Consider the following 26,236-nt stretch of genomic DNA (forward strand, 5'->3'; position numbering starts at 1 on the left):
ATACTATTTACTTATAACGAATGCTATTATTTACTTAATGTTGAAATGAAAAAATGTCATACAGTGTAACCCAGTGTTTTTTAATGCTGCCATCTAGTGTCGACTGGCATAACCACTACACTAAGAGCCCTTATTCCTTAGAGCGTTCATCAATTTCGTGAAATAGCCATTGATAGATGGCGTTGGTGCTCGGTACGCGAGCCACCGGTAACGCAACACACAGGCAAGAATGATCTTGATAGTTTTGAATTTAATTGCTAGTAACAATTCTTTTGGTTTCATGTGTTAACTTTTTTGTAAAGTTTACAAGAGATAAGAATATATTATTATTATATGGTACCTACTAATTGTAAGTAACTTAAAATAAACAGTTTCAAAGAGCTGAGCTGTGTGCATAAAATTACATGTGTTATTGGCCCGGCTAATGAGATCAAACATGGTCGAGTTACGATAAGTAGAATAGCAGTTCTGTTATTCATTTCCTGACTCGATCATGTGACCTTGGACATCATCGAGATCGAAGCTGCTCATCAGCCCAAATGTAATAAGCCCAAACATAGTGGAGTTATTATGAGTAAAATAGCAGTTTTGTTGACCATATCCTGACTCCACCATGAAAACCAGAACCTCATCCTGGGGGCCGGTTTTTGAATCTTACATATGGGATTTGTCACTAAAATACCGGTTGAAAACAGTGAATTGCTTAGTATTTTCAGTGACAATTTTCTGAATTCGAACGCGTGAGACTCAAAAATCGGTCCCCTGGTCCCGAAATATAATAATAATTCAAACTCTCATCAGATTTCAAGTAAAATTTCTTGGATAAAATTGCATGTGTAAAAATCAGGCGAACCGTATGCCTGTTTGCCACCAACAGGATCAAGATTTGTTTAGTCGCAGTACCTATACAGCACTTCTCAGAACTATCTAGCTGCTTACGCTTACGAGAGCACGGTGCGCCGGACTATCGAACGTAGGTCCACTGTCTATGAGCGCTGGGCGCAGACTGAACTAGGTGGCTAGCCGAATGGCACAATCGCTCAAGCGAAGCGCTAGTAGATATCTATCTCTATCGCGCTTGCGTATTGGCGCGACAGAGCCAGCGGCGTATCGCTTTCGTTTGGCGTCGGAGAAATGCCATTCGGCTACGGGGCCTGGAATAGATATCTACTAGCGCTTCGTTTCGTGAGCGTTTCGTGAGCGATTGTGCCATTCGGCTAGCCACCCTGAGCAGTGAGCGGGCCTGTGTCAGCAGTGTATTTTATTCGAATTTTATGTGCTTTAAAATAGTACATTACGATACAAGTGCGTAAAAAAGGAAGTTCGAAACGAGTGGCGATAAATTAAAACACGACCGAAGGGAGTGTTTTAAATCGACACGAGTTACGAATTTCCTTTTCGCACGTGTATCGTACGACGTTTTTCAGTACAGATGAGCCTCCGAAGTTTCGACCTGGCATATAATGAACCACTTCTTGCACTAGTGCGTAAAAAAAACACCATCTGTACTGAAAAATATCTATCGACACAAAGGTATGTCTTATATGTATTTTTTTTTATATGGCAACAAGAAGTTCTGGTTTAGGATAATATTATTATTTAAGAGTTACAATAAATGCAGGAATCGCAGGAATTACAATGAACGCCCCTTAAAGAGTAGTCTAATTATATTTTTTTTGTATGGGTACCTTTCCTTGTTAGTATAAAAGCCGGAGTTATTAAAAATAAAATAAAAATAAGAAAGAAAAAAGTAAACAATCAAATAATAGAAAATAAAAGAAACCAAAATAAAACTGCAAAAGCACGCCTCAGTCGAGGTTCGAACTCACACCGCTGGCGCGGCGTCCAGACGTCGAAACCGCTAGGCTACGAGCCCGTTGTAATAACTAGTTAATTTTGTGATCCTATTCACCAAAGTCAAGTGCTAGTACATATATCGTAAGGTCATCGCACTAGTGTTTCATATTTTTAGTTCACACTTAAATTTTAATATTTTACGCAGACAATCTCGTATCACCGTGCACATAATCAAAGGCTGTCAATACAAGTTACAAAAGTTGTAATTTCCTTACTTTTTAGGCACATTACTCCTTTGGTCAACTTATGTTAATTTGAGTATTTTGAATTTTTATTATAAGAAAATATAAAGAATGAAATGTGAGACTAGTAATCAATCGTTATTTCTCTAGTCCGACCTCTCTACGTATTGAATTTGCTTCTAAAAATCAAATAGCTTGATCGCGCGCCCATCGCCATCGCATCGCGTCGCATCGCCGTCGCGGGCCGTCGCGGGCCGTCGCTTACGCAAGACACTCCCATATGAACACAGCGGTTTGATCGCATCGCGTCGCATCGCGTCGCTTAACATTCGCATGTTCATCGCTAGTTCGTCGCGTCGCATCGCCGTCGCGTTCCGTCGCCCACCTAAGACAAGTCCATAGAGATAGAAGGTTTGATTTCGTCGCATCGCATCGCATCGCGTCGCCGTCGCGGGTTCGTCGCTCACGCAAGACGCGGCGTAAAAGTACGTGGCATGGCTAGCGCCCGCGCGCGTTTCCCGCGTAGCCCAGCCGCCCCGCTCGCCGCAGACCATTGTCGTGGCTAGGCCGTTAGATATCTAGCGTTTCGTTTCGTGAGCGTTTGTGCCATTCGGCTACTTACCTTGTGGTGTCTCTTGTATTTATAGTTATTTACCAAGTATTTATCCTACTTAGTAAAATAACTCTCTTGATAAATGCATAAAACATGATTTTGTTTAGATTAGCCAACTAGGTATTTAGACCTATAATACTTGTTTAGCTCGGCCCAATCTTCCTATTCTAGCATTATTAATACAAATCCACATCACCGAATGTACCGTGTATTGTGTATCTCATTGCGCTCGCCCAGACGCGTAAATAATGCGTAGCGTAGATGGTAACACTGGAGCATACAGAGTATTACAGAGTACACAGACAGGAGAGTGATAGCTAAAAGGCTTCCGTTCTATCCTTTGTGCAGCGAAGTGTGTTATTTGGTGTGCAGTAGTTGTTTAGGAATAACCAAGCGCCACAGTACTTATGCATTTAATTTAAATTAAACGAACATTTAGCATAGCAACTCTATGAAGCCATGAATTGTTCAACAGAAATGTTAGTTGGTTCTGAACGTCGGTGGCTAATGGCTATTATTTCTGACTGTAGCTACACATTTTAAGTTAATTTATTCCATACACAGAAACGTTTTACTCATTAGAACAAGTATTACCTACAAAAATACTAAATAAAAAAATAAGACATGAAAAAAAAGCTTCATAAAAAATATGAGTGTCTGCCTATTTCGAAGCCAATATTAAGTATCGATCCAGATGTTCCCTCACCAGACGTGATGAGGCTCACCTTCTAATTAGGTATATGATCCGTGAGCGAGTAATTTCCTCTAGATTATCTTTCACGAATAATAATATATGACCCCAATCTCAGGGATATTACATACTTAAAAGGAACACCGGAGCAATATAATATTATACTTTCTTAACTTAATGATTGGCTTTAAGCCAAATGGAAAGCCGATTTCTTTATGCCTATATTTCTTTGTATTTTATCTGTTAAGCAGGTACAACATAATATTAAAAAAATTAAAATCGTACTGACTGTACCCGTACGTGAATGCAATACAAGTATTGAATTGAATTTACGGTGAATTTATAGTGCAAATTTTATTGGAGGTAGAAAAGCCGACGTGGAAGCCAATCCCAGTTATGTTCGAAAATCATTTTATTTGTTTCCTCATCTGTGCTCCTGTTTACAAATCGAAACGGATTGACGAAAATGCGTAAATATCGAAGTTTCAATGGGAAGAAAGAGCACGAGAACAATAGAAGCAGAAGCAGTCCATCCACTGAAGGCTTATCACATTTTAAATAAAATTCCTGAGAACTTATTTCATCGCATTCATGATTGTATTTGATGTGATATCTGGTAAACCTCCAATATTTTCAAGTAAATGAAACAAGTTTTTGTAATGTATATTATAATTAAACGTTATTATAGCTAGTTTGTTTTTATTTTACAATAAACCCTGTACCCTGCAACATGCGCGGATCCAGGGGGGGGGGTCATGGGGGTCATGACCCCCCTGGAGCCTAATTTGGTCATACAAATAGACCACGTGACCCAGTACTGTTTAACCTATTCGCTATTTCATTTTCATTGCAAAAGTAAGTAGAAACTAAACTATTTACCTACTTCCTAAGGAAGGAACCGATTACGAAAATAATAATTTTATTGTTTTGCGCCAGGAACTGTTGTGCCACGCCAAGCAAGTTGTTTGAGCCAGTACAAGAGAGCTGGCGTTTAGTTAGCGGGGTATTAATAATCCTATCGTTTCTCGCAGCAACAGCTTCTCGCTATTGAATTCGTTTAGCTTTCGAGGAGCAAAGATCTTATTGTTGTGATTTTCCCTTGGTACAAATAATAGAAAAAGTGTTTCTATAGTACCTACTTATTTCTTGATAATCCCGACTGAGTAAATTCTGACGGTGACGACTTACAACAATTTGAAATGCCACTATTTTTTTTTTCAATGTAATCTAAATCCCAATTAACTTTCACATACATATCTCGGAAATAAAATAATAATAGGTACTACCATTTTGGTATTGTTACTTTGCCAAATAAAATTACATCTTCTTAAGAGGCGTATAGATAGTACTTATTGTTGTAAAAGTAGTATTATACAAATACTTATGACACAACTTAACTATGATTTTATCTTGTTTCAGACGAAAATGATTTTTATTACACGCCGATAGAAAAAAACTTTGCTCAAGTTCAACCACCTCTGTTCCCGAGTCGACCGCCGACATTCTACGAGCACGGGGACTCTTTCCGAGTACCCCAGCCGCAGCAACCTCTCTACAGCGATGGCTACGTCAGGTTCCCTAGCCCAAATTACAACCAGAACCCATCGCCTTTCCAATTACCGACGGGTAGGAGTCAATCTGGAGGCCAATATTATGTCAATCAACCCGATTACACTCCTCAGCAACGCCAAAAGTACAGGCCGGCGCTACCTCACAATTACCAAATTGTACACCCAGCTTCAACTAAACGACCTAATGTATCACAGATACATTCCATAGCGTATCAAAATGACCCGTCAAAACCAGAAACATTTTTAGGTCAAATAACAATAAATAATCCTGACATCGATTATTTGCAAAATACACGTTTTAAAAATATACCGTTTGACGGAAATAGCCTAAAAAGTAATGGTCAAAGTGGGCACATTACTCGTGATGAAGATATCGACAATGATAACCAAGACCTCTTCGATGTTCATAGGGTCACTACGTACAATCCAAACAAAATAACCCCCAAGATAAAACCAAATGTGAAACAGAACTCTGCACGATTTACTAAATATGACATTCCAGAATTTGAAGAAGAGAACACTGAGTTGGGCAATGGTCCTGGAAAACTATTTACAAGGAACAACAACCTCAGGCAACCAAATTCAGAATCAAGTCCTTACCATGCCTCATCTACAGAATATAAAGGACTTTTAGACTTAGAGCCCTTACTTGAAGAAGATATAAGTGATATTAGTACGTTTAGAGAACTGATGAAAAATACTCAAGGGTCGTTTGACGTTCAAGTAATTAAGTCTAACAATAGCAAATTGGCAGACATTCCAGATGACAGTAAGCCCGATGCATCTTCTATGAATGAAGGTAATGTTCCAAAAGATGCTACAATTAAAATGCTGTCAGAGTTACATAATCCACCCACATCATCTGTTCCGTCAACAACACAGACTGTTTATGAACATTCCCACGAAGAGAACAGTGGCGAGGAAGCGCTGGGTGATTCAGATTATGAGGACGTATATTATGACGAACCGGAAAGTACTGAAGTGCAACATACGACTAAACCACCTCAACATATAAATAAGCACACGGAAACTACAACCTCTAATATTTACGATGAATACGATACTACTGATGAACCAGAAAATACAACATATGAAACAAATACAAATGTTACTGAATCATTTGATGTTTTAGTTATGAAACCAGATAACAACACAATGGTGAAAGATGATAATTTCAAGCAGTTTGTCGATACACCTCTTATAGACCAAACTGAAAGTATATCAAATAATGATACCACGGTTAACAATAACATGACGAGTTCTGAAGAAGATTTTAGGTCTATCGAAACTCCTTCTATTCTTGGTCAAGAAGTCGTATCTGTTGTCACCACAAAAAGTGTAGTAAACGGGACAATATCTGTACAAGACGTGACGTATGCACCGAGTACCAAAAAGATTTCCGCAATTACTGAAACCACATTCATGGCCGAAAATAATAACAATGATACATCTATACCTGTTACTACTGAAAATTGGGTAGTCGTGGCTTCAGTACAAACAAGTCGAAGTGTATCTGGGGCGCGATTTTTACCATTCCCAACTGTTGAACAAGAAGAAAAGAAACAAGTACTTACCGATGAGAAGGATGATAACGATGGAAGCGTAGAAGAGGGCGGAGATAGTATTACACAAGATCCACGAGAACAAGTAAGCGGATTAATTACCAGCTCGTCTACAGAAAATATTAATGATAAACTTGACAGTATCCAATCTGAATTATCAAGTGCTGTGCTTTCGGGTTCGTTGGATAAAGCAAACAAAAACATTGAGTTGATAACAGAAGCCACCACAGAACCGACAACCACGACGTCTACTACAACTACAACTTCTTTGAACATTTTCACTTTAAAAAGTACACAAGCTCCAGTAACAACAGAGCGTTCAGCCCCGGAACCTTTACCGGTTATGATCAAAAAGTTTACTCCGCGAGTAACTACCTCCACCACACCTAAGCCTAGAAAAAAGCCGTCATTGGTGACTGTAATGGACGATTTGACAGGACTGTTACCACCTGGTTATAAGCCAAGATTGTCTTATAAAGACAAACGCACTAGCACTACAACTACTACCACGACACGTGCACCTACTTCTACCACAGAAGAACCAATCGTTAACAATACGCAAGGCCGTTCATCAGGCATAAGTTCAAAGAACAAAGTTATATTGCTAGATATTAAATCTCTCCGGCCAAAGGAATATAAACCCAAAGAAAACAAACCTCAAGAAAACAAACCTCAAGATGAGGGTTCAAAACATGTGCCAAACGACGAATTAAGTAAACTATTGCCACCGGGATACAAATTGCCTACAAGTGAAGAAAGCACTAGTAAAGAATCTAGCAAACTAGATATTTTGGACAAAGTGCAGAAGGTAGACATCTCAGCATTCTTACCTAAAGATTTTAAATTGAACTCGTCAACTAATACCCCCAAAAAGGAACTGCCTGTAAAGGCTACGCCAGTGGATATATCGGCGCTCTTACCACCTGGATTTAAGTTAAATAAAACTGATAACGAAAAAGGTGACAACCTATTGGGTAGTATTAAAATTGCAGATGTTTCTAATTTGCTACCGCCTGGCTTCAAATTGAACAACAGTGAAGAAACTACGGCGCCCAGTTCAACTACGAAAGCTCCTGGGGGAATTAAACTAGTGTTCCCATCGAGGCCAGGAAGCAAGCCCGTACGGAAAACTACGCCCAGGCCCATTGGCGAAAGTGGACCAAGTCCTGTCACGCCCAAGATCCAGAAAGGTTGGCCGACAAGGTAATTGGGAAACATTCAACAAAACATTTTTCTAATGACACGTTTACTATAAATTCTATTTGTTACAAAATCACATTTTGGACCAAAAATTGCAACTAAGAAAGTACTTTTGTATCATAAATTTAAAAATATAATATTTTATAAGTTGATACATTTTGTGTACTTCCTCATTAGTCCTCTTCATATCGTAGAGCATCAACCGAGTTCACCGGCTGGCCCACTCCATCCACGACGCCGTTCTCGATCGAGAAGTTGCTGGAGGCCCAGAGGAACGCGACAGCCACCAGTCCTTCTCCCGAGCTGAGCACGGAGCCGACCACCCGCCGCGTCGTCAGCACCACGACGACCACGCCAGCACCGCCGCCTTCCACCACTCCTGGCGTATGCCGCAAAGAATGCGATATAGCTGCTACTATCAAAATTGTTTCCGGTATGTTCGACTATAAATTCGACGCGTTAATTCAGCTTGGCATTATTTATTATTTCCACTAGCTTTCACATTTTCCCCCACTATATGTTTTCCGACCATGTACCTCCCCATTCGCAAAAACTGACAAGTGTAATTTTCTTTAATATATTTTTAACTACTTAATCGTTTATTTACCAAAGAACTTCCCTTCACAATGCACCTGAATGTTGATTCGATACCACCTATGTAATGTTGTAGGTTGTAGGTAATATTGCTATTATTTTATTTCAGGCGTAACATGGGTACCGGAGTTATTAGACCACCATACCGAAGAATGGCAAAGATTAGCCGAAGAAGTTAAACAAGAGGTAACTATAATCGTAGCCACTCGTCTTTTATGCTCCACTTATTTCAAAAGCAATAGGTATAATAGTAAAACAACCTTGACTGATTTCATACTTTCAAAATTAACTTGTATGATCCATTATATCATACCATTTACTTAAATGATTAGTCACACTTCGTTGAATTTACATTACACCACTTTATTTAAAGCATTTCATATCTAAAAGTAGTGAAGCTGTATCTTTGCCTACTAACCCAAATAATGTTCTTGCAGCTCAATTCTGTCTACTCGAAATCTAACCTTCTGAGCAAATGGTACAAAGGAATAAGGATTGACGGATTCAGTAAGGGTTCCGTACTCGTGGACTATTTCATCGAGCTGAACGATGTCGAAAAGAGAGTGGACACGTTAGAACTAAAGAAACTGTTTCACAAATCTTTGCACGAGGCTAAGCCAGGATCCGTCATGGAGAGCGTTCCGGAGGAGTCGCAAGAGTTGGACCCGGACGTGATGCTGGGTGACCAGCCCGACGAAGAGAGAATGAAGAAAAGCAATGAAAAGATGACTAAAACTATCGACAAATCTGCGGGAAAATTAGAAATTGGCAAATTCGTTATGGACCCTGCGTACACGGAATTCATAGGTTTGTATATACGTATACTGTTAGACTAGGCTCGTCTGTTACTATTTATGTGCCACAAATAACCACAAAACGATTGTTTATTTCAGTACTGCCAAAACGGGAGGAACCGACGCTTGTCGTTCCAGAAGAGGAATCCTTCTTGCCGCAATGGGGAATCGCAGTTATTGTCATAGCGATGGCATCTTTACTTTTTGTCATTATATTTGGTGTCACCGTTGTAAGTTTTAATTTGCTACTTATTATAAAAACTTGCATTTTGATATCACAATGGGATCTAAATTATGTAGGTACTTAAGTGCCCCTTGTTAGTGCCCCATGTACGGTCGAAGAAATTAATTCTTTAGCAGTTAGCGGTTCACTTTACGTTTGACAGCTCTTAGCATTAGTATGAATCAACCAAATCTACTTGAACCGCAAATTGCTAAAGAATCAATTTCCTCGACTGTACAAGAGAAATGACAAATGAAATTATGTCATTTCGGTATCAAGCTGAAGTCAAAACCTACTTTGTTCGACTGTGCCTTACAGGAAAAGGTCCGAAAATACATATTATAATTTTTGTGGGTCAGCGGCAATCCCCGTCGCTACAATTTCATTTGTTTTATTTTCGGTCAGTGTGAAGCAAGATTTTAAAATCATAAATAGCCGTCAAGCTTAGTTGACAGTAGTTTCGCCATTGCAAGTGTTACTTTAAACATCAGTCGTCTATGAATTTGACGTTAACTGGACCCTTTCACAGGAGGAGCTATTATACCTCGGTTTGATTCTAAATCTGTTTGTATTTTAGTTGGTGAACCGACAGAAGAGCTCCAAAGCCAAGCAGCCGATACCGCTGAGCGAGGACATGCTCCGCGAGTTGGATAAGAGCCACATGGGCGGCTTTGACGACATGCACCAGATGAAGGAACGCGATCTACCCTATCTGCCTCCAGGAAAGGTAAAATTCTTGACATGGGGTTATTAGCTTTTATTCGATAACCTACATTTTTTATCACTATTGTCCCGGATCTGTAAGTTCACATTTTTTGACAAATTTGTTTTGAAGTATGTTACGATGTGGCTAAGACGTATCGTTTGCCAAATCTAACGATTAATTTCGAATTGGTTGAATCGATTAGGCCCTATGTACAAAGAGGCGCTTAAAGAAATATACGATTTCTATCAACTTACTGAAATGTCATTTGAATCGATATGACAGACTCTGCCACAGCACTAGTATAAAAATAAAAATTAATGATAAATGACATAATAAGTAAATCCTGCGTGATAAATTAATATCGTAAAATACTCACTAACAAAGATCCGACAAAATGTTACATGTGTTAAATTATGTTTAAAGTAAGCGAAATGTTGTTTTTAAGTACTTGATTTTTATAATATTATTACAGGATTTTATTTCAAAGTTCATTAGGTTGCGCGAGTTTACGTTTTGTGGACGCTGTCATGATGTGTCAAAAAGAGGTTCTTACAGCTCTGGGACAATAGGCTACTTGCCTCCTAGTCAAACACAGAACACCCCACTAGAAGGCAGTACGAAGTTCCCGCAACAGACATAAACTAACATGGCCCCATCCCTAGTCGTTTACGTGAAAGGGATAGCATATCGCATTGTTAACTAGGCAAAAAGGGATGGACGCGCCTCGGCGCCGCTCAGTACAACCACATTGACCAGTATAAATGAACTCCGCGGATAATAAACAATATTCAACCTTTGAGTAATTATGTTAACTAGAGAGGGCACCTCAACTTGATTTTGTGTAACAACACTTAGAGCCGATCAGCACAAACGCGCTTAGTCTGTGCCGAACGGCTGTGGTAGATTGACGTATCACAATCAAAAATATTTTGTCTAAATAATGCCGTCATGTGTAGTGAGGTACTGTACAAACTGCTCAGGAAAATCTAACAAAAGCCAAGGAGTGACTTTTCATACGTAGGTTTACTGTATTTTTGTTTAAACACGCTTACTTTTTAAAAAATGTATCAATATAAACTCATGCCGAAGCGCCATGTTGCGGCGGCCATGTTTCGTTGAAACCAAAGACTAAAAAATACAACAAAAGCAGACGTGACAATATCGCAAGTTAGTTCAAGTTTCCTATCATATATTAAATTATATATATTTATCGACGCAAAAAAGGTTATTTAATTATTATTGACAGAATTGCTCAATTTTCCAGCATGTCGGTCTATAACAGATTCTCAATACGCGTGTCGAATTTCATGTGAGTATGTAAATGTAAATGCAGTACCTAACCTGCCTGAATGAATTTGGGTAGGTAGACGGTCAAGCAAATTATGAGAGTATAAAAACGCGCGAAATTCAAATTTTCTATAGGACGATAAACCCGCGCTCATACATACATGGATGTAGATAAAGTTATGTATGCGACTATACATAATTAGGCATTAAAACACTCATGTTATCTTATTAACACAACAAAAACAACACTCATGTTTTAATGCCTACCATTATGCAAATGTCACATAAATAACTAATATCCAATTGCGGCTACGTGTACACATGTACGCTCAGTCCGTATGCAGCTTTATGTGGGCATTTAAAAAAATTGGGACTCACAGAGTTGTTAAAAAAAAGTTAAATCGCTGTCAGTTTTGCAACGATAATTAAGCATGGAATTTCAATAAAAACATCGTTTTTGTTTTAATTATGTAAATTATACTAAGCTATAATCTAAATTCAGAACGTGAAAAAAGTTTAGTTTTAAATACAGATTTCAAGCTTGATAGTCGTTACAAAACTAACAGCGTTTTATGTTTTTTGTTAACAACTCACGCTAATTGAGAGTCATTAAATTAAAAAAATGCCCATGTAAACCCATGTCACTTCTATACTACGACTTCTAATCTATGCACTCTATGCAAGGCTCATCATCGCGACCGAAAGGTCGTAAGCGCCGAGTAAAATAGTAGCGCATGCGACGTTACGGAAGCGGGCCATTGGTTCACACCCCGCCCCCTCACCCCGCCTTCAGCTTACAGGCTGTGACACGTTCGTTGTTTGCTTAGTCAAATCAGGTTCTTTTTAAGAACTGTCAAAACGAATTTGAAGGACTTGCTAATATGGAATTAATATGAAATCGAATTGAGTGACGTCACGGTCAATTCAGTTTTTTTATATTTCTACCTGACTTATTAAATAGAAATTGGATTTAAAAATAACTTCTGTCCATGTTTTTCTTATAATTATCTGATGCTTTATTTCGTGCATGGTACAAAATATTTAAGAACAGTCAAGTTCCCTATTCTCAGTAAAAAAATCATTTAAAAAGTCCATGTTAAAATACAGACTGATACATACACACACATACACATACACACACACACACACACACACACACACACACACACACACACACACACAAAATCACGCCTGTATCCCATAAAGGGGTTGTCTATTGTTTGCCCGACAGTCATTTAACATAATATTCATATGCCCGAATCTAACTTGCCTGAATTTCATTTGCCCGAATGATTTGTTTACCATAAAAATTGTATGACATACTGGTTGTTTATCCGAAAATTACCTTCCATAATCATACAATGCCATACTATTTGTTAGCCATATTATTAAGTGCAATAATATGGTTTAATATAATATTCAAACGCCATAAGCAATTATTGCCATATTCATTGTTGCCCATATTATTACCTAACCTACTTACTTTCTGATAGCAGTTTCATTTTCCAGGGGGTTACAGTTCTAACCTAACCTAACCTACTTTTCAAGCAGTTTCATTTTCCAGGGGGTCACAGTTCTAACCTAACCTAACCTACTTTCTGATAGCAGTTTCATTGTCCAGGGGGTCGCAGTTCTAACCTAACCTACTTTCTGATAGCATTTTCATTTTCCAGTGGGTTACAGTTCTAACCTAACCTAACCTACTTTCCAAGCAGTTTCATTTTCCAGGGGGTCACAGTTCTAACCTAACCTAACCTACTTTCTGATAGCAGTTTTATTTTTCAGGGGGTCACAGTTCTAACCTAACCTAACCTACTTTCTGATAGCAGATTCATTCTCTAGTACTTCTAGTAGTGTCGTCTCTGTGATAATTACGCATTTCGATGATTCTGCCAAATCACATTATGGAAATTGACTTTTCTGGTCACTAATTTGGATGACAAATGATGGTATGGAATGTGGTAATTACTGATTTCGATGATTCTGACAAATGACATTATGGAAACTGACTTCATGGGAAACAAAGTTTCTGGCACTTGATTAATATAGTAAACAATGATTATGGCATAAGATGTTATGAGAAACAATATTATGATTGTTGAATAGGGTGGCAATATCCCCCCATAAAGGGGTAGGCAGAGCACATGAACTACTCAAGTTTCAGTGCCATTCTTTGCAAAAAGGGGTTAAAAGAAAACGAAAATTGTGACATTGCAGTGACAGGTTGCCAGCCTCTCGCCTACGCCACAATTTAACCCGTATCCCACAGTCGACTTCTACGACACCCACGGGAAGAAAGGGGGTGGTGAAATTCTTAACCCGTCCCCACACGGGCTAATACTCCTTACAAAAGTGATCTATCACCGCATCTAGTATTATGTAGGTAGATGTACAAATGTACAAACTCTATTAAAGTAGGCATTATTTGAATGTTGCGTTGTTTAATGAGTACAATAATGCTCTCTAATGCAATCGCTGGTGTTTCTTATCGCTAATTCCTTGATTCTAAACATGAAAAAGTCCGTCCTTGGTTGTCAGCTGTAACTTATCAAGTATTTAATAACGGTTTACGCTACACATTATGAAGGGGATGATGAATGTGGTGGAAGAAAAAGGGGTTGCGAAAGGGTTCGCAAGTGAGTCAGTAGTCTCCGGCTTTTTCATAACGTAATTACCTACTCGTCACGTTATACAATTTGGGGTATTATGGGGTAAACATTATTCTCGAAATATATCGAATAAGCTGTTTATAAGATAAACACCGATGAGATATAATCAAAATGTTGATAGGTAAGGGTTGAGTGGAACAAATAGATAGGTATTATATTATGTATCAACGTATAAATTCATGCGATCATAAAGTTATTCAAAATGGCGTTCACTAATACTTGTACCTACTTACAACAATTTATTGGTTGTACGCTTGTTCTAAGTACGTATTAAGTATAGGTGCATAAGGTCTACCGGGTCCGACTTGAGAAACAGCCTTGCTTGATCATCGATAGCCCGTCATATAAAAAAGTCATGGAAGCCTCGATTCCGTTCCGGTCCCCGCTACGAGTTTAGATTAATTGATCAATATTTTAAAAAAGTAGATGAAAAGCATAGGTGATTTAACATTCGGTCAATCAATTTTCGGTATTCTGATATTATGTCGACCCTCAATACGTACCCTTTATCCGTGTTTTGTTTTTCGATGACAGCGAATGTCGACGGCGTTCATCGAGCAGCTGGCGTTCCCAACGCCGGGCGACTCGTGGCGCTCGGAGTGGACGCCGCAGCTGCAGAAGTACATGCAGCACTACACGCCGGACTCTGGCCGCGGTTCGCAGATCTACGGCGCGGGGGGCAACGCTTACGGGTAAGCTGTAACACACTAGGTACATGGAGTGAATGTCGATGGCGTGAACTCTAATCTTCCACATTTTTATATTTTCAACCGTAATTAGCAAATACCTTTAACAGGTTTCAGAAAAGTTTCAACCCGCCCTTGTGGCTCAATTAAATTTATGTCTTCGACCTTTGAAAAGTTTAGGGTGCCTAATAAATACCTACAGGTATCTAACTAAGTTTCAACACTTGATCGAATACTTCCACGGTTCCACGGTACCAAGAATTGCTCAATATCAGACTTGGGTTTATTTATCCGTGTTTCCTGGGAGAGTGTAACCCACATCCACCGAGACCCGTAGTAATGGGGCGACAAAGAGTCTGAACGGTTGTTTTGTTGGCAGCTACGGAGGCGGATCGCAGATTTACGGGCAGACAGGCGGCTCCCAGGTGTACGGGTACACGGGCGAGTACCCGCGCTCGCACAACTCGCGCCGCCGCTCCGACTACGACACCAACTTCTAGAATGTTCGAGCTGCCCCTTAATCAACAACTATCACGACTCAATCTTGACAATACCCTTTCAATGCATTCATCACTTATGTTATGTTATAGCGGGGACAGTAATGTCTCTGATCCTAGGAACGATCGGGACCTAAACCCGACTTGGTGTCAGTCAGTAAGTTTCATCCCGTCCTATCTTAAACTTACTCTTAATTTATTGTAATTATCAGTTCCAGGCGATAAATATCTATTTTCCTAGCACCAAAATCGACCTCTCTAAAGTATATTAATAAACTAAGTATTTAAAAAGTTTTTACAGTACGAATTTGGATATCCATAGTTACATATTAAAATAAATCAGCTTTTTAGACCGGCCTACGAAGTATTTGAACAGTGCCACAAATATAAAATTGAAATCACTTTTTCGAGGTATCGTATTTAATCCATTAATAAAGAATTTAGCTGCCAAATTTTTCGTAACTGTATAATTACGACTGATTGTGAAATGTAAATAAGTAGAATTAAGTACTCACCAATATAATGTAAGTAAAGAGAAGAAGGTGTAATAACGAAATTATTTCTGTAGATATCTTTATGCATACCTATATTTGCTCAGACACGTAGTGGAGCGCCTGTGGATAGAATGCAAGCGTGAAACGCATAATTGTGCCAAATGTTCATGGAAAGTGCGCTTAGAATGCACCCTTGAGCGGTTAACGAGCGCGTGAGCTGTTTAAGCTCGTGTAAGGACTGCGCGTGAGTTTCGATGCACTGTGGAGGAGACGAATCGGAATAATCGGATGTATTGTGTACTAGAACTATGTACTAGACTCATCGAAGCTGGCGCGTAAACTGTAAGTGCGGGCTGCGTCGGCCTGGTCCCGGCCCTGTACTTATTCGAGGAATCAACATTTATTCACAACCTAGTTCATAATGTTTACCCCATTATAACAGTCAATTTTAAACATTGTTACTATCAAGAAATCATTGTTCGTACCTATTCATTCCATTATCGTGTACCTACCTACCTATTTAACTAGGTATAATAGACAACGGTTAATCATAAATAAATTATCAATATTCGTAACAATATTTTAAAACTAAGGTTCTTTCATATTATGTGTCTCAATGTTATAATATGTCATCGTATAAATGTTTATTGTAAATTCCTTTTTAATTGTTATCTTTTAAATAGAAAATTGGGTACGCACCTACATTAATATTGATGTATATAAACCATTTTTGTACATGTAGTATTTTAATTTAGTTTATTAGAATTAGATACAAATTTAACCCCTAAGACCCTGGAGTATATAGACTTAATAAATATGAAACCTATATATTTGTAATTATTTATTGTTTACCTGTTTTCCTAGCTATATATAAGGAAAGGGTGGAAAGTTTTCTACGAAGTCCTATCACGCTTACATTTTGCAGGCCAGTCCGCGCGAGTTTGCAGCGACTGCCGCCTTAGCAAGCGCGGATCCAGCTTCGTGCCCAGGGGGGGGTCACGTGGTAAAGGCTCAGGCCCCAGAGGGGGGGTCACGTGGTCTATTTGTATGGCCAACCTAGGCTCCAGGGGGGGGGTCATGACCCCCATGACCCCCCCCTGGATACGCGCATGCGCCTTAGCTGAGTTAGGTACTGTTAGTTGGAGATCATTGCGTTTCTTTCGCTTCGGAGCATTAGCGACATGTCACTAGTCCACGAGCCCTGAAATTAAATCATAAAGTTGTTATTTTCTAGCTTATATTGCAAATTAGATAAACAATAAAGCACCACTGACTCTGCTGAGTCGCCAAATGGTCGCCAACTTCTTATGCTACCTCATATGGCTAATTTTTTAACAATACACACTACAGGCACGTTACTATTTACACCAAATTTACATACAGACTATTTGACATATTGACCACCCATAGACTAAAGCCGAGTTTAGACGAGCAAGTTATTTCTGCAAGTAGCAGAAGTATATGCAAGAAAGAGACGCAGATATGTGCCACTCACTCTTACCTATTGTTACGTCTCAAAACTTGCAGCAATAACTTGCTGGTTTAAACTCAGCTTGTTGCCCAAATCATAGACTAAACTGACTAGTGAAATTCTATTATCTTTGGCCCAAATTGACACTTGATTAACACTAACATGCAGCACGTTTAAAAACCAAACCTTTCTTTCAAATCAAATTGATTAAGAAAAATCATGTAAATCAGATACCTAACTTCAACTTGACGGTTGACGCAACCCATACAAATGAGATAATCAATTTCATTTTAAATTGATACTACATATTTTCCAGAAAAATCTAAAACTTTTAGTGAACGCAGGTATGTTTAAATGTATGCAATTATTTGATATCATTTAAGACGATACGATACAGGTCAATTCTCCATACAAACTCTCTCGACTATTTCCTCCCTGGTTTTTGAAGATAGAGCAATGATTTTTTCAACACAGATTATTATTATTTTTATCTGTGTCGGACCGTTTTCTTTTTTTTTTGCTATTTTTTATTTTAAAAGACGCTGGAGGAGCCAATCAAACTAAAAACGGCCTTTTTCAATATGTGTTTGAGCCTGAACTCAATTGTTTAAATAAAACAGTATAAAATATTACCATTTCTTTTAATGGATTTTAAATTACAGGTTTTTGTCTAGGACACGCGACAGAGAGAGTTTTCGATTAGTAAAAAAGGGACGCTGGTGACGCGCACCGTGCTTTTATAGTGTCGCGACGGGGGAAACCGCGGCGCTTCAGTCTTCATTCCTATTGGTCCGGCAGGTCGAGGCTCTGGCCGCTGCTCATTGGATCAGCGGGGTGACCGGAGGTTGGCTATCCTGTCTGTGTTGCCAGTCAGGGCGTTAACATACTCCGGGGCGCTGAAAGACTCTCTTTCAGGATTCTTGTTGTGACGAGAGCGGGCATATTCTGTTCAGCGCACGCTTGATCACCCCTCTAGCGGTATTGATGTCTGCCACGCGAGGTACGCCATCCTTCCCGTGGTATAGTTTGACGACTCTGCCCATGCGCCAGAGTAGCGGCGGCAAGCCCTCCTCCTTGATGAGTACTACTTCTCCCAGCTGTAGATCACGTTGCCTCTCGCGCCATTTATAGCGTTGCTGTTGTAGAGACACGTACTCGGCCGACCAGCGCTTCCAGAAGTGTTGCCGTAGCTGCTCCAGCCTCAGGTAGCGGTCCAGGCGGTGCGGGTTGCGGTCGTCGAGCGGCGGGCCCGGCAGCGACGTGAGTGGCCTAAAAATGAGAAAGTGCCCGGGAGTAAGGGGTGTAAAGTCTAAGGGGAGGAGACAGTGGACAGAGAGGCCTACTGTTTAATATTGCCTCCACTTGGCTAAAGAGGGATGCAATTTCTTCAAATGTGAGATGGGTGTTACCCAAAACTCTTTTAAGGTGAAATTTTGCGCTCCTTATCTCGGCGTAGCCGTTGAAATTTGGCGCGTAAGCTGGTGCGAATTTGAATTTAATTCCTTGACCAGCTGCAAATTCAGCGAGGTCACTTTCATATAACTTAAAAAAATCATTAATTTCTTTAGCTGCAGCTACAAAGTTTCTACCATTATCGCAAAACAATTCCGCAGGTCTGCCGCGCCTAGCGATAAACCTGCGGAGAGCTAGCTCAAATGCATCTTTAGATAAGTCGCTCACAGCTTCTATATGAACACATTTATATCTTAAGCATATAAACAGACACAAGTAACATTTGGTGATTTTGCATCCACGCCCACGGCGATCTGTTATTAAATAGGGCCCTGCCATGTCTACAGCTGTTGACGTGAATGGAAAATCAGCCTTAATTCGTTGCGCTGGTAAATTTCCCATTATATTTTTTAAAGTTTGGCCAGCGATACGTTTACAGGTGACACAATTGTGGGCCGTGCTTCGTGCCAAATTCCTGCCTCCGATCGGCCATATCTCGTCTCGTACTGAGTCTAGCAATGACTGTGGCCCGGCATGTAAGAGACGTACATGTTCATGTGTAAAGATGAGTTTAGTTAGTGTGTGTTTAGCACGTAACAACATTGGATGCTTCTGATCGTAAGTACAATCTGAAGCATCCAGCCTCCCGCCTACTCTCAAGAGGCCTTGAGAGTCGATGAACAGGGCCAGGGTTAGTATGTGTGACTTGGGACTCAACCTGTGACCTTTGCGAAGCGTTTCAAGCTCTGCAGAGAATGACTCCTGCTGTGCAAGTTTAATTAAAGTGTGAACTGCGCCTGTAAGCTCCTGTGCTGAAAGTGTACCAGTTAATTTAGGCCCACGGGGCTTACAGTTATTTATGAAACGACGCACATAGGCCATAGTACGTTGTAGTTCTGTGTATTTTGAAAATCTGTCAAAATCTATAATAGATGAGGTTTCTGTGTTAGTAGTGAGCATTGATGTTACTTTAGTTTCAGGTAAGACCTCCGGATCTACAGCGTTTAATTCTGGCCATTCATTCTCAGGCTTTAATAGAAACTCGGGGCCCTCCCACCACAGAGCTGTCCCTGCGACATGTTGTGGATCCACACCACGAGTTGCAAGATCACTTGGATTTTGTTTTGTAGGTACATGTCTCCAGGTGGCTCCGGGAGCAAGGCTGTCTATAGCTGCTACCCTGTTGGCCACAAAAGTTTTAAGCTTTGATCTGTCTGTTTTTAGCCAAGCCAAGCAGCAGCTAGAGTCAGTCCAGAATATTGTGCGAGAGACAGGACGTCTCCAGGCTCGTACTACGGCTGCATATGTTTGGGCTGCTAACAAGCACCCGGCCAATTCAAGTCTAGGAATAGATGTGCGACGGATTGGAGCAATTCTGTCCCTCGCACACAGCAAATGTACTTTCTGTTCACCGGATTCAGAAATAGATTTAACATAAATGCAGGCTGCATATGCAGTCTCCGCAGCGTCAGAAAAACAGTGTAACTCTATTGTGCAGGTTGCCTCACATAATACATATCTAGGTATGCTAAGTGATTTAATGTGATGTAAGTTTTTAATGAATTTTGACCAGATATGCTGTATTTCAGGAGACACTGGCTCGTCCCAAGCTTTGCCTTCTTTCCATAAGGTTTGAATTAATATTTTAGCTTTAACTGTGCATAGACTTAAGAGTCCTAATGGATCAAAGACTTGGAACGTTTCAGATAAGATTTTTCTTTTTGTAACTATTTTATCAGAATGATCATTTTTAATGGAAAAGTTTAGTACATCTTGGCTAGGTTGCCACCCTAGTCCAAGTGTTTGGCAAGCTTGACTCAATGCTAAGTGATCATCTTTATTAATATAATCCGACTTTAATAGCGCGTTAGAATTCGAGCGGTATTTACGTAAATTGAAACAACCAGAGGCTAAGGCCTGTGAGACACCTGCTTGTATACGAAGCAGCTCTATTTCAGAGTCTGCGCCTGTTAATAAGTCATCACAGTAAAAGTCATTTTGTATAATAGTCCTAACTAAAGGATCCTTGCTTTCAGCCCCTAACTGCCACAAACAGCGTGCTGCTAGCCAGCTCGATGAAGCAAAGCCGTACGTAACGGTATTTAAAGTTAGTGAGCGTATGGGTAAGTGCTCATCTTCGCGCCATAGAATAACTTGTAGGTTTCTATCTATTTCATTCATCATTATTTGCCTGTACTGTTTTTCTATGTCACCAGATAGCACATACTTGTACTGTCGGAATCTAAGCAATATGTCAAACAGTGGGCTTTGTATGTTAGGACCTACAAGCTGAATATCATTTATTGAATACCCAGAAGAGGTGGGACAGCTAGCGTGAAAGACTGTGCGCATGCGTGTAGATTCACTCTCCTTCATCACGGGGTGATGCGGGAGGTGATTAGCTTTGTAACATCGCTCAGACTCCGACAGATGCCCTAAGTCTCTATATTCATTTATGAAATCAACATACATTGATTTTAGTTCAGGTTGGTTACTAAAACGTTTCTCTAAACTGAATAAACGCTTTTTAGCTATGTTAAATGAGTTGCCTAAGCAGTCCGGCGAGTCCTTTAAAGGCAAGCGCACAACGAATCTGCCGTCAGATTGGCGGTAAGTGTTTTCAACAAAGTGTTGGTTTATAGGGTGAGACTCGAACTCACTCCCATTTTTGATGGAGTCCGTTTCAGACGGTAGCTCCTCTGTTTCCCAAAATTTGGTCATTTGGGCCGACAGATCAGAGAGACAGAGGTGGCTGCGCGTGTTCCCTGTATGTAAATGAGCCGAGGCTCCCTCTACCGGTCCCGCTATTAACCACCCTAGTTTAGATGGGATTAGGAAGGTGCGCTTGCTCGTTGGCAATCTTTTTGCAGCACCTGTCACAATAGTCCAAAACATTTCCACTCCCAACAGCATATCTATTTGGGATGGAACGTTAAATGTTGGGTCAGCAAGCTGCACAGAGGCAGGTAAGTTAAGGTGACTAATGTCTACATAGTTTTGTGGAAAGCGACTAGTTACTTGATCTAAAACTAGAAAGTCAATTTTGGCATTAAAATCACTGAGTTTAGATTGAATATGAGCTGCACAAAGCACAGGTTGATAGGTCAGAGGCGTATTTCCTATTCCTGTCACATTTGAGGCAGTTAGAGGCTGACAATCAAGATTTAGTTTTTGTCTCAAATTATGAGATAGATAATTAGACTGTGAACAACTGTCTACAAGACATTTAACTGTCTCCTTTTTGTTGTTAATAGGGTTGATCACTTCAATTAGAGCTGTTGAGAGCAATGACTCGCTAGTGCTAATTAAAGTGCTAGCAGTGAGGGTGTTTTGCACCGCTGCACTGTCAGAGGTTAGCATAGTCGAGGAGCAAGCCACATCCGACCTAGCACTATTTGCAGGTTGGGCTGTTTGTTCCGTGCTGGCTCCTGGTGGAGAAGTGTTGAGTGTTTGTGTGGTGTGTAGGTATGTATTGTGACGTCTCTTACATACCCGGCAACCGTTCAGCTTGCACTGACGGGTCTCATGGTCCGGTCGGAGGCAGACATGGCACAGCTTCAGACGTGACGCCTGCGACCAGCGCTCGTCGACTGACATCTTTTTAAAGGCTGGGCAGTCGTACACTCTGTGATCACCATGGCACACGATGCACGGCCGACCCTTGTGGTCATCTTGTTTCTCTGAAATCACGAATGTTTTTATGTTTTTATCATGTTTAAATGAAGTTTTATTGGCCACAGGCTCTGGCTTGTGGTTAGATTGTTTTTCTCTCCTAGAGCGATACAGATTTTCTAAGATGTCTGCACGATTACTAAGAAATCCCCTAAAGTCATCGAGTGATGGCCACTCTTTGAGAGTGTTCCTATGTTCTTCCCATTTTGCATTAGTATTGACGTCTAACTTAGCCGTCAATAGGTGAACTAAAATTGTATCCCAATGCTCTGTCGGTTGACCTAATGTCTTTAGGGCCCGGAGATTTTTAACTACATGATCATTAAGGAACCTTAAGGCCTTATCCGATTCTCGCTGTATAGGTTCTAAATTAAATAGAGAATTTAAATGGTTAGTAATCAGCTGTCTTTTATTACTGAACCTGTCACACAAAATTTTCCAGGCTTCAGTATAATTGTTAGCGGAGACTTCTAAGTTTGCTATCACTCTGGCCGCATCCCCTTCAAGATAAGAGCTCAGATAATGGAATTTATGAATAGGTTTAATGTGATCATTATTGTGAATTAAAGATTCATAAAGGTCCTTAAATTCCATCCACTTATAATATGAACCATCAAATTTAGAGATTTTAATTTGAGGAAGCTTGAAGCCGAGATGCTCAGAATGACAGCCGTTCGATGAACATGTTCTGACAGAAGTCTCTGGAGAGGGTTTTTGAGCTTGAGAGCGTTCAAGAATACACTGAGCTGCAGCTATAGCATTATTGATATGGGTTTCATTGTTGTCCCGTTCTGCAAGTTCAGTGTCTAAATTTTCAAAATTAGCAACTTCGATTGAAGTTTGCAGCTCGTCAAGTCGCGTGGATAACTCTATAACTTTGTTTAATCTTAAGGTCAGCTCATTGAATTTAACACCTGATAACACTTCATCATCTGAAATTTTGTCTAAGTAAATGCGGAATTTGGAAACTTGACCTTTAATCGATCCGCGTTTAGTCAGGGGCGGCTCACTCCGCGATTCTATCGCCGCGCTACAAGTACATCCTGGCGGCCGCGAGTTCGCGGCCTACTCAGGGGTGGCGCGCGTTCTCACGGAATGCACGTTCGCACTTTCTATTGTTACTTTACGTCGCGAGTTTTTTTAAGGTTCATATGCGATGTCCGCGTGTCGAATGGCTAATAATACTTAGTTAAATAGACATCATGAATAAAATAAATACCATAAGACATTCTTACACAGATCTACTACTAATTAAGTCCCACGAAAAAGTTCAATAAGGCTTGTAATGTTGGAACTTGAACAAAAATATATAAATACAGTATATATACCTGGAAAGTACCCAAGACTTGAATATAATAGTATAACATTTTATGTGAGTATTAATTCGTTTTAATCCATAGGTAACCCTATCGCCGGACGCCGCGCACGTGCGGCTCGTTTCTTTGTAAGAATTTTGTAGGTATTTAAAAAGGCGGCATTTCGAAACATCAAAGCAGTGGGCCTTCTGTACTTGTACTATTATATATTCTGTGGTTTAGTACGCAATTCTGCTAGAAGAGCCTCCCTTTTAGCTGCCTCAGCCATGTTGAATTATGTTTTTAACTGGGCTAGCAAACAAGTCAAATACAATTTTAAAAATAAAATGTCAAGTTTAAAGTTATCCACGTTAGAAATAAAAATGTGAAAACAGCTTACGCGCCTTTTAAACTTCAACAGCTAGGCCGAGGTGTGTTGCGACAGCAGTCCCTTGGACAACTTGCCACGTGGTGGCAGGTATGGGCGTGGCACTACAGATGTGGCACGCGATACGCACTGCGACGGTTGTCCACGGAATCCACTGAAATTGTGCAAACGAAACTGTGCATAAGCGAACACAAACCAAGATGCAAGCAGGCGCGATGTTAGAATAGAACCACTTTGCGTCAGCGTAATTAGAAAGAAATAGATACAGTTGATTTTAAATTCACCTTTTTTTAAAGAAGAAAGCAGTGCCTTTGATTGCAAATGAATTTATCACCTTACGTTTTTATCACAAAATAAGGATGGCATATGCAATTTCTATTAAACTTTAAACGAAACTCAATTTTAAAATTAAAAGTATGGAAAGAACAATGCACTTTACTGATTTAAGCAGAAAAAACTCGAAATGCAGTATGCGTTAAGCTATGCTATAGCAACGTTTATATGCCAGCGTGGCTTTTGAGGTTAACGTCACACTGACAATTTGCAGATGCGTTCTGAAACTAAAACACAAATGAAGGCAATAATACGCAGCGAGCTCTCTCCTAATTTTAGATTGATGGGGAACTAGTGAAATTTGAATTTAAAGTAAGGTTGTCAAGTCAGTACGGGTAAAGGTCAAATAGAGGTTAAGTTGTTTACGAGTTCAAAGTTGAGTAAGTAGGTAGATATATAAATTGATGTTAGCTAAGTTGGGTTGGAATGAATTTAAATTTAAGGTTTGTAAATTGGAAAATGAATTTAAATTGGAAAAAAGACTAGGGCTAATTAAGAAATTGGGGGAAACAGAATTAGGTGGGTATGGGCACTTCTCACGGCACTTTCCTTAAAAACTCGCCAGCCGCCACACGCTGCCGTCGGGTGCCGCGCCTTCGACGTTCGTCAGGTTTTTTCTTTGTTCGCCGCAGCTGTCCCCCAGGAGACTTCGGGAACTTGATATTCGGCTGGCGGCGATGTCCCTTTTCTGGCTTGCGACGTCTTCTTCTGCTCCAGGCCCAACCCGTTCCGCCAAGATGGCCGTTGTCTTGAGGTGGCTATAAAAATTTAGAGTTCCTCTCTCCGCACGTGTCCTGTCTACGGTCGCCAAAATGTTTGAGCCTGAACTCAATTGTTTAAATAAAACAGTATAAAATATTACCATTTCTTTTAATGGATTTTAAATTACAGGTTTTTGTCTAGGACACGCGACAGAGAGAGTTTTCGATTAGTAAAAAAGGGACGCTGGTGACGCGCACCGTGCTTTTATAGTGTCGCGACGGGGGAAACCGCGGCGCTTCAGTCTTCATTCCTATTGGTCCGGCAGGTCGAGGCTCTGGCCGCTGCTCATTGGATCAGCGGGGTGACCGGAGGTTGGCTATCCTGTCTGTGTTGCCAGTCAGGGCGTTAACAATATGGCTCAAAAAAAGGTGTGATACTCAAGATCGGTTACAATTAGCCTAAAAATCTAAACGGTCCGACACAGATTATTTCATTGTTATTCAGATTCTCAAATTTCGTTTCGTTTAAATAAGTGTTGAAGGAGGAAACAGTCGAGAGCGGAACCTCGATTTTAAAAATTTTTTCGTAATATCTTTAACTGAGTTGTTCTTAATGGACATTGTTTTTTTTTCGATCAGTCTAGTTAAAAACACATATTTAACTAAAATTCTCAATTTGAAAGAGGGGCTCCTTTCCATTTTAGCATTTTCGCTCCCGTAGCGTCTTAAGGCTCATTTAGACAGCGCGCGTAGTCACATGCGAATATTATAAATTACGGGCTGTTGAGGTTATCTATCTGCCCAATCAAGTTGTGCTGCCCGATCGAATACCGCATTATAAATTATAATGAAATTCGCGTGCAAAATCCCTTACCGCCTAAATCTGGCCTTAGATTAGGCAACATAATATATGAGTAGTATATAGGTACTATATATAATATTACCTACTGCACAAGCACCGACTACTACATCCCAAAAAATAACGCTGTTCGAAGCTTGCCCGTATCCCGTATTGAATATCAAACAAAAGCTTACATTGTGATTGTTCACAAAACAAAGTGGAATCTAGCGACGAAAAAGTCCGAGTACTCAATATTCGTCTGTAAAAACAAAAACCAACGGAACTGTGTGCGTAGCCGAATGCACAAGCCACAAACGCTCACGATAATATCTCTTTCGTAAGCTATGTATCTCTATCGCTCTTGCGTATTGGCGCGACATAGCCAGGGTGCGTAGCCGAATGGCACAAACGCTCACGAAACGCTCACGAAACGAAACGCTAGTAGATATCTATCCCT

At 40.1% G+C, this 26,236-nt stretch overlaps 2 protein-coding genes across 2 annotated transcripts in view; one reads left to right on the top strand and one right to left on the bottom strand.

The window, feature by feature from the left end:
• Positions 1-16,454, top strand: part of LOC125240938 (mucin-5AC) — a 77,145-nt gene extending 60,691 nt beyond the window's left edge. Inside the window, exons 3-10 of the mRNA XM_048149141.1 lie at positions 4,763-7,679; positions 7,871-8,109; positions 8,380-8,456; positions 8,708-9,077; positions 9,164-9,294; positions 9,865-10,014; positions 14,484-14,641; positions 15,015-16,454. Of these exons, the coding sequence (XP_048005098.1) occupies positions 4,763-7,679; positions 7,871-8,109; positions 8,380-8,456; positions 8,708-9,077; positions 9,164-9,294; positions 9,865-10,014; positions 14,484-14,641; positions 15,015-15,135 (4,163 nt within the window). The 3' untranslated portion in view covers positions 15,136-16,454. The remainder of the gene's footprint in view (positions 1-4,762; positions 7,680-7,870; positions 8,110-8,379; positions 8,457-8,707; positions 9,078-9,163; positions 9,295-9,864; positions 10,015-14,483; positions 14,642-15,014) is intronic.
• Positions 16,455-18,008: 1,554 nt separating this feature from the next.
• LOC125241682 lies at positions 18,009-24,326 on the bottom strand. Its single transcript, XM_048150263.1, has 4 exons — positions 24,189-24,326; positions 23,754-24,058; positions 19,151-23,210; positions 18,009-18,366 (listed from the first exon to the last, which is right to left on the bottom strand). The coding sequence occupies exons 2-4, from the start codon at positions 23,803-23,805 to the stop codon at positions 18,009-18,011; spliced, it is 4,470 nt and encodes a 1,489-aa protein (XP_048006220.1). The 5' UTR covers positions 23,806-24,058; positions 24,189-24,326.
• Positions 24,327-26,236: the final 1,910 nt, after the last annotated feature.

The sequence above is a fragment of the Leguminivora glycinivorella genome, chromosome Z (assembly GCF_023078275.1).
Source record: "Leguminivora glycinivorella isolate SPB_JAAS2020 chromosome Z, LegGlyc_1.1, whole genome shotgun sequence".
NCBI classification, from domain to species: Eukaryota; Metazoa; Arthropoda; class Insecta; order Lepidoptera; family Tortricidae; genus Leguminivora; species Leguminivora glycinivorella.

What these genes read in the sequence shown, in the direction of transcription:
- LOC125241682 (XM_048150263.1), bottom strand. Translation starts at nt 23,805, where the DNA reads ATGGCTGAGGCAGCTAAAAGGGAGGCTCTTCTAGCAGAATTGCGTACT. An exon ending in AGCAGAATTGCGTACTAAAC is followed by an intron (nt 23,211 to 23,753) that starts CACAGAATATAT and finishes CCCTGACTAAAC; the next exon opens with GCGGATCGATTAAAGGTCAA. An exon ending in TACGATCAGAAGCATCCAAT is followed by an intron (nt 18,367 to 19,150) that starts GTTGTTACGTGC and finishes TCTCATTTTTAG; the next exon opens with GCCACTCACGTCGCTGCCGG.